Genomic DNA, 15565 nt, shown 5'->3' with positions numbered 1-15565 from the left:
AACCCTCTGAGCCAATATTTCACAATGAAGCATGTTTTAAGTTAACTTTCAAATTCTCAAAGAAGCAGAGTAGCAGTCCACACTGCAAACATGTACTGCATTTTTCAGAGGTCTTGCAAAATAGGAAGTACCACAAGAGTTCACCAAAACAAAACAGCCACACAAATTCATGTTTAATATTTCTATATTTAGCCATCCTGTTACCTTTCTTTGTCACTTAGGAGGATATGAAGGTGCTTTATACTGCTCAAAATATTCAAACTTCAGAAGATTTAATGTAATTTTCTAGACTATTTTCTCATGGGCTGAAGTAGAAGAGAATATAATTGCAAAGAGTTCAAGAAGCTTTGATATATTTAAACAGATATACAGTAATACCTGAAAATAAAGACATCTGTCTAATTTTTTAGAATTTTCATAGTATTCTATTTCAGAAGTTGCAGGTAAGACAAACAGCATAAAATGCTTTTGCTCTTGAGCTACCAAATCAGAATTAAATTTAAAAACAGATTAAATTTAATTTTCAGGCCGTCCTGTAATAGTAAAATTTTACAGATTTTCACTGCTGTAAATACCTATTTCTGTAACAACTTTATAATATGGATGTAAATATTGTCTTAGGCTCCAAAATATTTGCTTTAGGAAAATGGTAAAATACAGGCCAAATCTGACATGCCTACAACTCCATTGCTTACCTCCTTTTTAAATCTCTTTGCTCAGGGTAGAACTTTGCAGGGAAGAAGTTTGGAGCAGTAAAATACTGACTTTTTTTCTCTCAGTTCAACTCCTATCAGCTTGATTTTTTTTTTCCTTAAAATGCTCTCATCCTTTTCTCACCAGTGGAAACCATAATTCTCTGAGTAGCTTTTGAATATTGTTCTTCTGGCTTTCATTAATCTCATTCCAGGCTTTCTTTTTGCCAGTGTTACACTAAAGCTATTGAATAATTCCAGTAAGGAATGTACAAGCACAGGGTTGTTAAATTGCTATCTTTTGGTGCCTAAACTGTTGTCTTGCTTTTAATAACATTTTACTTTTGATAGCACTTTGCCTTTAAAACTGTATTTAGATAAACTGTAGTTTCTAAAGTGAACACTTTGCTCATATGATTATTTTTGTTGTAGTCTGTATTAAAAACAGCAGGTGGGTGGTGGTTTGGAGGTTTTTTTGGGTCAAATTGTGAATGATTCTCACGTGACTGAATGGTGTGTACTGGGTCATTGCTCCCACACACCACCTGATCTTTTGTTTATATCGCCTGTGTTGCAGTCAGAGCACAGGGAAACCCCCACATACCTTCCTGTTAGCATCACTTCCCACCACCCTTCTCTGTCAAACAGTATCCAACAAGTGACAGGGGCAAAACGGAATTTGGGTTATTGTTCTGTTTTCTGGGCGTCAGCTGTCTGCAGAGAAAAACCCTTGCAGCCACCTTTGTAGGGAAGGAGGAGAGGGACCAGAGAGGATTAAAAATCACATCTGTGTGTCAGGAGTTCTAGCAACCCATTGGAGCATGAGGTGGTTTAGTTCAGCCCAAAGTAGAAGGCTACTATGGTGTGATTTTTGCCTCTTTTGATAACATGGCATAAATTTCCATAGCTGAACACTGCAAAAGTTGGTCACACCTTGTAAAAAGGGTATCATGTAATTAAGTCATGAGGCATTTCCTTCTGGGATCATAATACGTGACAAAAAACAATGATAACAATCTGGAAAGATTCTGGAGTTTTTTTATTCAGACACAAAACATGGAAAGATCAAATTCTTTCCAGGCTGAGCTAAGTCTTATTTAATGGTATCTTATTTGGCTACTGGATCAATGGGCCATGAATAGCTCAATCAATAATCAGTCTAGCAAGAGCTGTCACATTTTTCTTCACCTTGGTACTCTCCAATGCAATTAAATAACAAGTGTGAAGGTGGGCAAACAGTAGTGTGAATGGTGTACAGTTTGTTGATATTTTGTCTTTCATAGGTTGAGATATTCCAGTACAAACACTTGCAGGATTTTGTTGAGATTGTCGATAGTGGCTTTGTCAAGGTTTTCTTCTGTGTCCATCATGGTATGCCATACTGCAGGAAAAGGGGATGGAATCAGATGCAGGACTGGAACCCCTATAAAAAGGAAAGTGAAATTTGGAGAAGAAATATTTTAGAAGTTCTGTTAAGTCAACTGATACTTCACCATTTAGCAAGAGAGTCAGGTAACTACTCAATGAGCTTGCTTTAGAGGGTGTGTCCCTGCTGCTTCCTTTTGCCTTCTCTTGTTTTGATGCTTGTGACTGCATCCCATCATTAAAGTGTGTTGTGTAAAGCTGCCACCTTCCTTTCCTTTAAATATTTTTCTTTTTTTTTCTTTTTTTTTTTTTTAAGTAATCTGTAGCTACTTGCTGGGAGTTTTGGGTTGGTTTGTTTTGTTTTGAGATTCTTTGCATTGTCTTTAGGAGCTACAGAAGGACAGAGAAATCACTGCAGCTCCTCAAAATGAAAACTGATTACCATGTTTTTGTGAAAGTGTTAAGACTGAACGTTTTTGAAGCATTTTTTTAGTTTTCTACATAAATGGTAAAATAGGGTGTCTTTTTTTTACTCTGTAAAATAGAGACAGGGTTGCCCTTAGATAAAGGAACTGTATCCCAGCATATATGTGTGTGTGTGTGTGTGTGTATATATATATAAGGTATGTATACACATTCATATGTACTGCAACTTGTAGGCAAAAGAGGAATTAAATCAGTCTTCTGCTTCCCGATTGCTTTTGGGGAGGAGTACTTTTATTTTTTCAGCCTCTTTCCTGTTTTACTTCGTTTTCTCTCTGATTTTTCAGCTGCATACCACTAAGCAATCAATTTTTTTTCATTAGGTTTTAAGTCAAAGTTCTAAAGTTGGATTCAGAAGTCTCAAATTGGGGCAAATAAGCTTGAAAAACAGGAGCATATGCACTTGCTCATTTACTAAATTATGCATTTCTTTGTAAACATGTACAAATTTTAAGAATTTTTAGCACCTCGTCGCAAAAATGGAACATGATCATCTTCAACCAAGCCTCGATGTAAAGTACTGTGGAAATACTGACTTCCAACAGGGTGATTCTTCAGCAGATTCATGTTCTGTAGCTTTTGCTCTGTAATGCACAATGGAAGTGGTTATTACAATTTTTAGACAATGAAGCATGTTAGCACGTTTGAATTATTATTCCTCACACACGGAAGATTTTTCCATCAGAGAAGGAAAAGGCAGTGGTGACTGTCTTTTGCATTTGTTTAATACTTGGAAGACCTCAGGATTGGTGCTATTACCATAATTTTACAGAAGTGAGAATAAAAACACAGAAGTGAAGTAGTTGCCAAGTGTCACAGAGTGACAATCAGTAATAGAATCTGTTTTGTTGCTTCCAAATGTTTGAGAGTCTTCCTCTGTTGTTTTATTAACTAAGAATCAAAATCTTCATATAGGTTTAAGATTTCACATTTACATTATCAAAGATTATTACTGTAAACCAGAAAATTAATCTAAAAATCTGATTCACAGGACTTAATACATTCAGAAACCACTCACTAGATTTTGAAATTCATTCAAAACCCATATCCTTCTGCTTACCAATTGCTTGAAGCCTCTGAAACCATCGAAGAGTCTTTGGAAAATAATTGGGAAAGACTGGGTTTGGTGCACCAATTAAATCCAGTAGTACAAACAGGTCCTAGACAAGAAAGAATCTTTAGTACAGAATGCTTTCCTATAACATCAGCAGCAGCAATGAAACTCTTGGTTTCCTGTATAGGTCATGAGCAGGTCTTTGCTAGCCCTGGCCAAAGATCTGCCTTTCTGCCGTGGGGCCTGACAAGAATTCGTTAGCAGAACTTGATCCCAATCTGATACATTTTGCTGTCTTCCCAGGGAGGGAAAGGCTGGGCCATTCCTCTGTTCCTGGAGCTGAAGCAGGCTGCATAGCTTAGCTTGCAATTTGCGTTGTATCTCTTTAAAAGAAAAACAACAGTAGGTGGGGAGAAAGAAGAGGAAATTGCTTTTTCCCCTGAGAACAACAAAGTCTGTCAAGGGAAAGACATTTTATGAGTCACAAGCAGCAGTGACAGAAGAGAAGTGCCTCAGCAGTAAACAGGGAAAGTAGAAGGGAGCAGACATCCAGAATGTAGGAATCAGTAGGAATCAGAGGAAAACAGAAGTTGCTGTAGCTGAGTACTGAGCTAGGGGAGATTTGTTCATAGGCCAATGCTGTTTGTGCTCTTTCCCTACCACTTTGAATTATCTTTTCTTGAAGAAGGTGGGTATCCTAGTTTATATGCTAATAAATTGTGTATTGTGATATTTCTATGACTCCTCCTTGTACTTGCATGTAGCTGAAAAGCTCTTGCCAATTCTCTGTCATATTTCATAATGTTTCCAGAAATGCTTCTTCCTTTGACTTCAGTGGGGTCGTGGTTTCTTGGGAATTTGACCAGTTACCTACTAATTAAATATTTTTAAAAATGCCATTTACTATTGTTCCTTAAGGAGGAAAGTCCTTAAAAAGGGAAGAGCCACTTACTATGCCCTGCAGCTGGTTTGTGGTTGTTGAACCAGGTGGGTGTGGAGTCGATACCATTTTTTGAGCTAAGTGTTGAGATCCATAGAGGGAATCAGAAGGGGACCACCGAACAAAGGCTTCTTCACCATCAAAAAAAATGAGCTGAAGTGAAAGGTCTGGTCTTGATGTTGGGCTGGCCTGTTGGAGGAAGTTAAAAGTCAAAATAACTGAATCTGGCCAGAACATTAAATAAAGGGCAAATACTGTAGTCATGTAAGTAACACAAATAAGGATGTATTTTCAAGGTTCCCTATGCAAACCTTCCTTTGGATGTTATTACAGTGTAATCAGTCAAGGTAGTTGTTATTTATCTAACACAGTGATACATTCTCTGGTCTCATATAATTTTGGTTCTGGATAAAAGTTTCATTTCTGACTTTGGAGGACATGACCTGAGTATTGAGACCTGCAAAACCGGGTAGCAGCAGCATTATCTCAAATAATGAGGAGACGTGTCAGTAACAACACCTGATGGGAGTGCTAATATTATTATTTGATTGCATCACAAGGATTAATATAATTGCTACAGCTGTGCATCAGTGGAGGTGAATTATGTATTTGACAAGTTGATGGTTCTTTGAGCCCCTTCTTTTCATTCAGGGGAATTTCTAATCATGGAGGCAACTTTGTGCGAAACCAAAGCAAAGAGAGTGGGTATGTCAGATATGTCTTTCCCTTTCAACAACTGAAATATAACAGCACTAAGACCTGAGAATATATATGATAAATGTATTTTAAGACCTGAGGATATATATGATAAATGTATTTAATGTCACAAAAAAAGACATTTGTATGAATTTTTTTCCAATGTAGAGGGAGTCTACTATCTGAAGCCCTGTTTGAACTGTCAGAAATTCCTAATAATCCACAGCACAGCAAATCCCAGTCTAGTTCCACTAAATAAACAGTTTTGGGAACTGTAGTCTTGACAGTTGCTATAAATACTTTAAGCCCTCTATGAATTAACACTACTTCAAGTAAAATTGCATGATGTGGTTAAAAAGGTGGGGTCACTGGCAGCAGTCATGTCCTGTATGGGCTACAACTCCCAAATAGCTGCAGCTGATGCACTATAAACAGAAGCTTCTATAAAATGTCGGTTATGCAGACAAGATGGTATTGATTGTGCTCACAGTGCTATATTGATTTCTCTAATGGCAATGGTTTGCTGCCCTTTTTCCTTTGCACATGACAGAGCTCTGTGGGCAGCAGTCATTTTGCATTACATTCTGGAGGAAACGGAATCAGTGCTATTTGAGTTTTAGAAAGTAGTACTTGTGTTATTACTACTATTACTGCTTAACACATTTTAATAATGCAGAGAAATGTCTTTGCCCAATAATTTTAAACTTACTCTGGGGAAGTAAGTTATGACTGGAGAAGCATCAAAATAGAAATCACAGCTTCAAGTCAAAATATAAATAGATTTGGCTGAAAACATAGCAAAGTCTGTTGTGCTACCATAAGCAGAGCAAAACCATCATAACTAATGTATTAAGCAGATGGATCCCAAAGTATATTTTGTTAACAGACTGTAAATGTGGAAGCCTGTGAAAAGTAATTAGTTGCCTTTTTGTCAAATGCTGCCATCTTAGATGATAAAAAACAATTTTCACTGTAAAATAGTGTATTCATAGTGAAAAATGCCAGTCTTTAAAGTCACTGTGCACGTTGTTTCATAAATAGTCACCAGGCAAATTTATTATAAATGAAGTTTCTGAATGAAAGCCTACAGGACTTTTTTTGTTTTGTGATTAAAAATATTGGCATAGTCTTAGTAAATTAAGTTTCTGAATGAAAGCCTATGTATTACAGGACTTTTTTTGTTTTGTGATTAAAAATATTGGCATAGTCTTAATCTTCTCATTCTTAAATATTCACATATTAGAAGGCACCAAATCAGTTTCTGGAAATACCTGTTGACAAGTAATCCTAATACCTGAGCTGAGTGTACTCCTGACACTTTATAGAGTGTTTCTCATATTTGAGAGACCTTTTCCTGTAAACGTATGAGAATTATTTTTCTGTACATACTGAATACTGAACCAGTAGATGGCACTCGTGAATCCATAATCCTACAAATCTGTAATCCTACAAGCTTTAAGAGTTTGTAGGCTCAACAGATTTTTGTGCCTAGCAATTGCAGCCCTTTGAAACAGATTTTCATAGTACAGGTAACACAGACTGATGACATAAATAAACCATTCAAATTTGTAAAAAAAGAAAAACTTGAAATCCTTGTGGGATGGGGGAACCTGCATGTGACTCCTCCTGCACAATAGTGTCTCAAAGCAGAATACAATTGAGAGATTTCTGCAGGATTCAGAATGCAACAAAACTTTTCAATGACCCTAGATGTTACTGGATATGATAGGAACTTCTGAATCAGGTTCTGTGCCTTTTAGATAGAAAGTAGCATAATATCTTTCCAAGTCTATGAAACATCTATTATTCATGTATCATTTGTTATTTTTATATGTTATATGTTTATCACATTAAAATTTCTTACAAAAAGGACAGATATCTATAAAAGTTATCTATAGAATGTACTTTAGAGAAGTAGATACTGATCTCTGCTTGTTCTTGGAGTCAATGGGACATTTATTACAAGCACAGCAATCAGGGAACCCAGCATGCAGGCTACGGAAAAGAATGTGGAAATGCCCTGAGGCCTGTTGCTGTTGGAAAGGCAAATGAAAATGAAACAAAAGTACCTTGATTAACTGAAGCTGGTTATCCAGGGCCCGTGCCAGCTCCAACATCATGGCACAAGGCACAGCTGAATCAGTTGCTCCCACAAAAACTCTGCCATGCCATTGTTGTCCAAAGAATTTTGAGTCGTAGTGGCAAGCAAGTACGAGATGGCGTTTTGCAGAGGGCTCAAGAGTGCCAATAATATTTGAAAATGTTTTATAGCCATATGGTGTGTACTTCTGAAATGTATCTTCTTCAATTTCCCAACCAGCCTTTAATGTTTGAAGACGGTGCTTGATATGCTGCAATTATAAAAAACAATCAGATAAATATTTCTTGCTTCAGAAAGATGTTGCAGACAAACTATTATTAGCTAATTAGTAGTGGCTCCTAAGCTTATTTCTCTAAGTTCATGGTGTTTTAAAGGATAAACCTTATAGCAAAACATGTAATATCACTTTATAACTTTGCTACCTCAGCCTTTGACTGCCTCATTTGCTTTTCATTTCTTCCTTTTGACCTTTCTCTTTGGAGTGTGAAGGTGTTTTGAATTATTGCCAATTATTATGACACATTAAGATCTTGATCTCTGAAGTTTTCAGGCCAGTGTCTTTTTCAGGTGTAACAAGAGCAGATTGAATGTTAATATCTTCAAAACTTAACTCAGATGTGCCCTTAAATTGAAAGTCAGAATTGGCTGCAGAGACCTTGTTCCTTGTTGTGGCTGTTTAGACAATTACCACACAGAGATGCCACAGCAGTATAAGGGAAAAAAAACCAACTGTTTGGGTTAGTTGGTTGGTTGGTTGGTTGGTGTGAGGTGGTTGGGCTTTTAAGCTTCTGTGAGAAATCTGCCTTTCAAGTGATATAAATTGTTTACAAGGCAATAACAGATAGGTAGATTCCTTTAATTAAAGAAAGAAGCGTTACAGAACAGCATTTTAAAATTGAAATTCTGTCAGTATAGATCATGTAAATATAAGAATTGAGACAATCTATAAGGCAAATAATTAATTTTAGCTATCTTCCTACCAGAAGATAATACCTCTAACAACCCCAGCTATACTTCAACCAGAGTTCTGGTTAACTCATATTAGAGGGACATCTCTGTTTCTCTGTTAAGCAACTTATTTTTATGGGTCCCTAGAGGGCTTCTTCAAGGCAGATTCCTCTCTCTTTAAGTAAACATTAGGAAAAGCCTCTGAGGGGAAAACAGACTTTGAAGACTTGTTCTGCTCTTAGGGAAGTCAGTAGGAATGATAAAAAAAACAATATTGCCATAGATTTTAGTGCTAGAGCAAACTTCCATTTTGTTCACGATCACCCTCTGAACGCTTTCACAACATGGTATGGTCTATCAGCTATCAGTAGGCAGAGTGAAGGTTGTCTGTTAAGGATTGAGGGGACCATATAAACCTGGATGGAGGTCCCAGTAGCCTTTTTCCCTTAAAGGAGTCTGATGATTTTGTGTCTCAACAAAGACAAAAACTCCATTATTGTGTTTTGACAATAGAGGACTCTTATTTTTTTCCTTTGGTGAGGGGTCTAATTTAATACATGTTGTTACCTTGTAACAGGATGATACTATTTTGAACATAATCTGTGGTTTTCTAGCCTAGGCTCAGCTGCTTTTTTGTTTTTCTTCCTTTTCCCCCTTTCACTTGGCTGCCTTCCAGAGCACTGCTAAAGAAACCACAAAGCTAAATCTACAGAAATGTGCACACACACACACACTCACTGCATAAAAAGGCTGCATTTTTCCAATCTACCAATTGCAGAGTAGCAAATAAATGTATTGTAGCTGGGGCTGTCTTAGAGCTGTTGAGGCAGTGCCCAACTGGTGAGATGATGAGAATGTCTTTAGTAAACTCAGCTGTACCATTGTCTGTGCCCTGCTTGGCCAATGGGGTCCAGAGCCAGCACGGACCCTGCTCTGAAGGTGCTCATGCTGTGAGTGCAGAGCAGAGGTGCTGACAGAGCTGCACCCCTCTTGTGTGGTAACTTCTTGTGGCTCAAAGTCTTTACTGCCTTGGGGCCAGCTGCAGCCTGGGTTTGTCAGTCCAGCACCAGGACACTGCTGGGCTTGGGCCAGTGGACCTGGTGTGGTTTGTGGACCAGGGCTGCACTTTGTCGTGCTGACCATTTCATCTGCCTGCCCCTTTGGGCCCCTCTGATCACCTTTTGTGTTGATACACCCATCTGAAGCAACACTCCAGGGCACTGTAACAGCACAGGACGGGGCCTCTCCAGAACAAGTGGTAGGGTGTAATTTATTTAATCCCATGCATGGTCTTGGGTTTGAACCAGTGACCAAAAACCTGCTCATGTGAGGGAGAGGACAACCATTGTGTTGTACTTTGGGTACCAAACCTGGGGCAAACTTGTTAATTTAAAACATGGGTTTTAAAAAAAAAATACTTATTTTTCATCATGCTGTGCAGGCCTGGGAAGTAATGTCAGCTGATGTGCAAGCTGTGTCATGTAGGCACTATGCAGTCTACACTTGAACAATTGTAGAGTTCATCCTACTGCGTTAAAGGAATGTGCCCGTCACTTCTGTGGGACTGTCTCTTTGGCGGGGGTCAGCAAAGGTGTTACCAGAATATAAATTCTAATAATTGTAATAATAATATATAGTAAAAATGTACTTAGAGATTGTCAGGAAGTGTTGTCTTACCTGTCGCACGATGTAACTTCCTTCTGATCCTGGGTATCTTTCAATCAGGATAGGGCGCAAATCATTCTCCCACATTTCAGAAATATCTGTGTTGGCCACAACTTTTTCAATAGCATCAGAACCTAAAATTCTTGGTTGGTGAGAATACTGCAGAAGGTAGAGAGAAGAAAATGCTATAACTATTACTAGACATTTTTAAGCATAGCTTTTTTCAGAATTACAATAAAAATGGTATATTGTGCTACTTTGATTTATTCCCAACAAAACATAATTAAAAAACCCTTTTCACTCAGAAATGATTGGCTTCTCTATCTTTCATTTCCATGCAAAATATGCTTGTATTTAAAGTATGGGGGAAAGTTTTACCTGCCAGCTAGCTGTAAAACCTGAACCTATGAATGGGTTCTGTGTTTCCTAATATCCTAATTATACATGTCATGTCTGCAACCACGCCACCTTCAACTGAGGTTTCTATTGAGACAAACACCAGAAGCTTTGTTTCCAGTAGTAATAATATTTAGCTTTATGCTGTGTACTGCAAAGAGATGCCTAAGGTAACTCACTCCCAGAGGGAGTGAGCTGTGTCATTGTGGTCTCTAGCCACAGTGGCAGAATGAGTGTGACTGCACAGAATGTGGCTTTTCTGGGGCTAGCTGGGACACTTGCCAGCTTGGTGACACATGGGTTAACCTCAGATCCGACAGCTCGTCTCCTGTGACAGCCACTAATATTCGACCTACCTCCCTTCCTCCCAAGTGACTTCCTTTCTGTTGCCCAAGCACAGGCATTTGGGGCTATATCAGGTGACCCAAAATGCTTGAGACATCCTCATGGAGCTGCCAAATGCACATCTTAGATGTGCAAGAACTCCACAGAGATCTGGAGTGGTGGCTGAATGCCAGGTGGGCTTCCCAAGGGCATCTCAAATGCCTCTTTATACACCAGGTTTGAACCTATCCAATCTCTAGCAATTGTCTCCTCAGAAACTTCCTGTGCCACTACTGTTTTTACAGATTCCTCATTTATATCACAAGGTCTTCCCTCTACTCCTGTCTTTCTCCTAAGGAAAAATACTGCTTTGTTTATTTCTTCTTTGATCAGAACTGCCTGACATGACTAATCAGACTTGCTGTCCTTCCATGTACCTTGTCTATGTTGTTCTTTCTGAGATGAGCAAAAAGAGAAACTGGAACATGGGCACATCATAGTTTATAGTGTAGGACAATGGTATTTTTTATTTTATTATTTTTCTTTCTTCAGACTGTGTAACAGGTGACTTGCTTTTGGGCTGCTCCTGCATCAAACTGACATTTTCATAAATATCTGTAGTCTAACCCTATGTTAACATGTGTTAACAAGAAATAATTCACTCTCCTTTTCTACTCGTGTGTGTCATTTCACATGTGTCTGAAATAACAGCTAAAACCCATTACCTGGCCAGAATGTGAACTGACCTCAAAAGTCAGGTATCTTCTTACCAGTTATCTTATTACCTTAGGTGATGAATATTGTTTAAAAATGGGAGTTGCCTGACTATTTGACTTTTTTCTACTTCATTTGTGTTTGTACAAGCAAGTACGAGCATGAGTATTTTCTAGACTTCACCGCAAACATTTAATTCTACCCTTCTCTTGTTTCCTAGCTGTTTATCTCCATGTGAACCTTTCCTCTAATTCCACTTAGGTTTAGCAGTGAAATTAGGCAGAGGGCTGACAGAAAGACACTGAATCTAGTTGTGCCAATTTTAATACAGTGTTTAAAGCTGAATTTTAAGACTGTAAGGACACAAAAATTAGGATGGGCAGTTAACATTTTTAATACTAGGAAATTTAGACATAGATTAAAGAAAAAAGAAAAATTAAATAATTTCATCTGATATAAAGATGAACTTTTGAAAGTTTGGAAATTATGCCATGGATGTTGTAAAACACTCTTTTGAAATACTAGAAGTGTAATAAGGTGGAACTTAGACCACCTTTTTAAAAAGGCACAGAGAAGAGAAAATGTTAGGGAGCTGTTCGATTTAGGAGGAGCAGGCTGTAAGGGGAGAGTGAAAAGCTAAAGCTATGTACTTTGGAAGAGTGTAGGAGGACAGTTTAATTAAGGAAGTTCAGAAAATCTGCAGTTGAACAAGAGAAGAGCATGCCTGGTAACTGGGGTCATCAAATCACTTGGTAAAGAAACATTATTAAAGTACAAATGCATGAAAATACTTCAGAAGAGAGGAATCAACTTCCACTTCTAGTAATGGAGATATCTTCAGATTTGGGAAGTGAGAGGAGTTACAAAAGTGGTTATGAAATAAAAGAGAAGCAAAATAAGATCTGTAAGTGACTCATTCTTTACGGTGTTGGTCAATCCCTATTTTGCCACAACAGGGAGGCAGAACAGTATATTTATCAGAGGCTTGTCACTAATCCTGGTACTAAGCTGTATAAAACTGCAAAACTTCGAGTTCTACAAGCAGCCCAGGCTTACCTGAGGACTTTGAATTTCTAGTTCACATGTCCCTCCAGGGAGAAAGAACAAAAGTTGTCGAAGGACAAGAATTGGATGAGGAAGAGGAAGTTGTCCTTGCCTAGTGAGTGCACAGGCAGAGGAGCTCAGGTGCGATGGCTCTGTGGCTGGGTGTCACTACTGACAGCGCTGCCCAGGAGCCTGCCTGCTCAGAGGGGAACCAGCTAAGAGTGAAGTGCTGGGCTCAGGGGGGCTGCAAAAGGGAGACTGGGGCTACCTGATTGTTCATTGACCAGTGTGACTAAAGATTCAGCCCCACATGTATATACTATGTGTGTACAAATGCATGTATTGTGCATAATTACAGATGTATTGTGTTACACATATATAGTCTATACATGAGCTATATATATTATATAGTGAGCTATACACATATATATGTATGTAGTGTAAGATGCAATTAATAGAACAGAACGAAACAGTATCTCATTAACGAACAAAGAAACAAGCCAACATTTCCTTGAATGGGGGGGATGAATAAAATCAAGGAGAAAGGGAATTACTATGGGGAGGCATAGAAGGGTGTGAGGGAAGCTTCATTTTACCAGCTTGTCCTGGACTCTGATCTATTGGTGATGAGAATGGTGAACTGCATTTGTGGAATTCAGCTGCTTCTTTCTGAACTTTGACTTCAGCTCTTCTACAAACACTTGGGGAAGGGCCCTAAAAGTATATTTTCTGTTTGGAAATTCCTGAAGGGTTTAGTTGAATGTGGTTTGCAGTTTTATGCTCTCCTGCATTTCATGTGGTTTAATTCTTTATGAAGAAAACTATGTTAATGTTTCATAATAAAACACTAAGAGCTGCTACATTGAGAAATCTGTGGTTTAAATCTTACCACTGTTTAATTAAACCTTATCTCAAGATTCCTTTTTTCAGTAGTTCACACAGCAGTCTAAATTACACACATACGGTATGAGTCTACAACATATCAGAGCATTATATCTTTTCAAAACAATTTTGTACCGGCTATCAGCACCATGCCTACTTGTTTTTCCTAGATACATGTGCATTGCTGCTGAAAGAGGTATTTGTCTTCTCAAGCTAAGTCACTGTCCTCTCACTCACCATCACTACAATCAAAGTTGGAGTATAGTAGAATGTTATAAGGAATGCAATTTCAGATTTTGATCCGTCTTGCCTTGTTTGGGTTTCCCCTTAAATTCAGTACCTGCCCCTGACAAAGCTTATCGCTCTCAGGGGGTGCGAGATGACACAGCCAAACGTGTGAGGAAGATCCGCTCTCTGCAGGCACCGAGCTCGGGCTCAGGAGGGAAGCCGTGCCCCCACCCTCACCTGCGGGACCGCGCTGAGGGTGAGCCCGGCCCGAATCCACCTTGGATTCATCCACCAGGGCAGGATGGACCCCTGACCCCTGCCCGCCGGGAAGGCGCTGCCCCCAGCCCCAAAGGAGAAGCAAGAAGCGCCTGGGAAAGGCAAACGCCACCCACCTTCTCCAGGGTCCACTGCGCTCCGGCGTCCCTCCCGAGCGCCGGGGGCAGGCAGGCGGCGAGGCACAGCGCCCCGAGCAGCCGGGCAGCGACCCCCGCCATCCCTTCCCCGCGCCGCGCCCAGTGCCGCGGCAGCACAGGAGACAAACGCGGCTGGGCCGGCTGGGGCGGGGGCGGCACGGAGGAGGCAGGAGGCGGCAGGATGAGGCAAGGAGGGAGGCAGGAGGAGGCAGGAGAAAGCAGGAGGAGGCACGGAGGGAGGAGGCGGCGGCAGGAGCGGCGCTGGCTGCCGGAGCCCAGCCCTGGCAGTGCGTGTGGCGCTCCCTCCGAGGCCGGCCCGCGGCCCCTCAGCAGTGCCAGGGCTGCCCGCGCCCGGCCCCCTCCCGCTGCCTCCTCCCCCGGCCGCCGGGCAGCGAGGGCGGGCAGGCACTCGTGATTCCCACCGTGGGAAAAGCCGGAGCCTGCGGCTTTCCCCTGAAAGCTGGTTTTGTGTTCCGAGGGGCAGCTCGTGATCTCTCGGCCTTCGGGCACCGGCGGGAGCTGCGGGCGCCGGGATGAGGGAGCGCTCTGCGGCGCTGTCCCGCTGGGAGCCGGCCGGGAGCAGCGCTGGGGGCCGATGGAAGCTCGGAGCGAGCATTCCTGAAGCGTGTGATAGCAAGGACCTACAGAACTGAGAAGGGGTTTAATTCATTGATTTACAAGTTCTTGTTATGATCTTTTTTAGGCCTAAAACAACAACCCTTGCTAAAATGAAACCCCACTCTTCAGGCGTTTTAATTTCTGTACTTATCAACTAAGAACACAGCAAAATCTGTGGTAAGGTGGTATTTTGCAGCGCACCAATTTAAATTAATAAACCAAAGATACAAGTTTCTGAGCTCTTGTTCTCTTTTTTAGGTGATTTGACATCCTTGCTCTAGGATGTTGTAGAAAACATCTGATTATTCTGTATCACAGATACGATATTTAAAGTCTCTGACTTTTACATATTTCTTAAAATTCAGGCTTAATCTCAAAACAAAATAAAAGGGGAAAAAAAGAAGTGATGGAGGGAAGCAACAGGAGTAATCACTTTGCTGCTTGTCAGCCTTGTACTGGAAAGCCTCATCCTAGAAACTAGAGATTTGCAAGTAAGGGTGATGTTGGAGAAATGGAGTGATTTGTGATTTGCAGATTGTTGACCCAGATTTCACAGGTTTCCTAGAAAAGCTGGTGGATCTGCCACCCAGCATACAGATGACATCTCTGGTGGTGATAGCTTTACTACAGATCCTTCTAGCTGATACTCAGAATGTGGCTGTGTCCAATTGTTTTCATATATGGGAACACAGAGAGTTAATTTAAATTGGTGCCTTTGGTTTTTGGTTTTTTTTGTTTTTTTTTTTTTTGGTCGTGAAAGTCCACACAGCGCTTTGTTAGGAAATTGTTCCAAATTCACAGCTGAATCACTGGTCTGGTTAACAGAAAGAAATGGGCAATCTTTTGATTACCAAGAAAAATCATCATGGTTGACAGATTTTTAGACAAAAGCCCCAGCATGTCAGAGATCAAGTCACAGGCAATTAGTCTAAATCCCACTACCAAGATGATGGTGATCCCAGCAGAACTACACAGCAGAACAAAAATCTGTTGCCCCTCCAT

The 15565-nt window shown here is 40.2% G+C and overlaps 1 protein-coding gene across 1 annotated transcript; it reads right to left on the bottom strand.

Annotated features, from left to right (window-relative positions):
- Nucleotides 1-1574: 1574 nt before the first annotated feature.
- Nucleotides 1575-14478, bottom strand: QPCT (glutaminyl-peptide cyclotransferase). The gene is made up of 7 exons (XM_039698054.1): nucleotides 13925-14478; nucleotides 9957-10103; nucleotides 7300-7581; nucleotides 4547-4723; nucleotides 3601-3700; nucleotides 3008-3124; nucleotides 1575-2115 (listed from the first exon to the last, which is right to left on the bottom strand). Exons 1-7 carry the CDS (start codon nucleotides 14024-14026, stop codon nucleotides 1970-1972), a joined length of 1071 nt encoding a protein of 356 aa, XP_039553988.1. The 5' UTR covers nucleotides 14027-14478; the 3' UTR covers nucleotides 1575-1969.
- Nucleotides 14479-15565: the final 1087 nt, after the last annotated feature.

The sequence above is a fragment of the Passer montanus genome, unplaced genomic scaffold (genome assembly GCF_014805655.1).
Source record: "Passer montanus isolate IOZ18808 unplaced genomic scaffold, ASM1480565v1 scaffold12, whole genome shotgun sequence".
In the NCBI taxonomy this organism is placed as follows: domain Eukaryota; kingdom Metazoa; phylum Chordata; class Aves; order Passeriformes; family Passeridae; genus Passer; species Passer montanus.
This window is presented reverse-complemented; position numbering and strand designations above follow the sequence as displayed.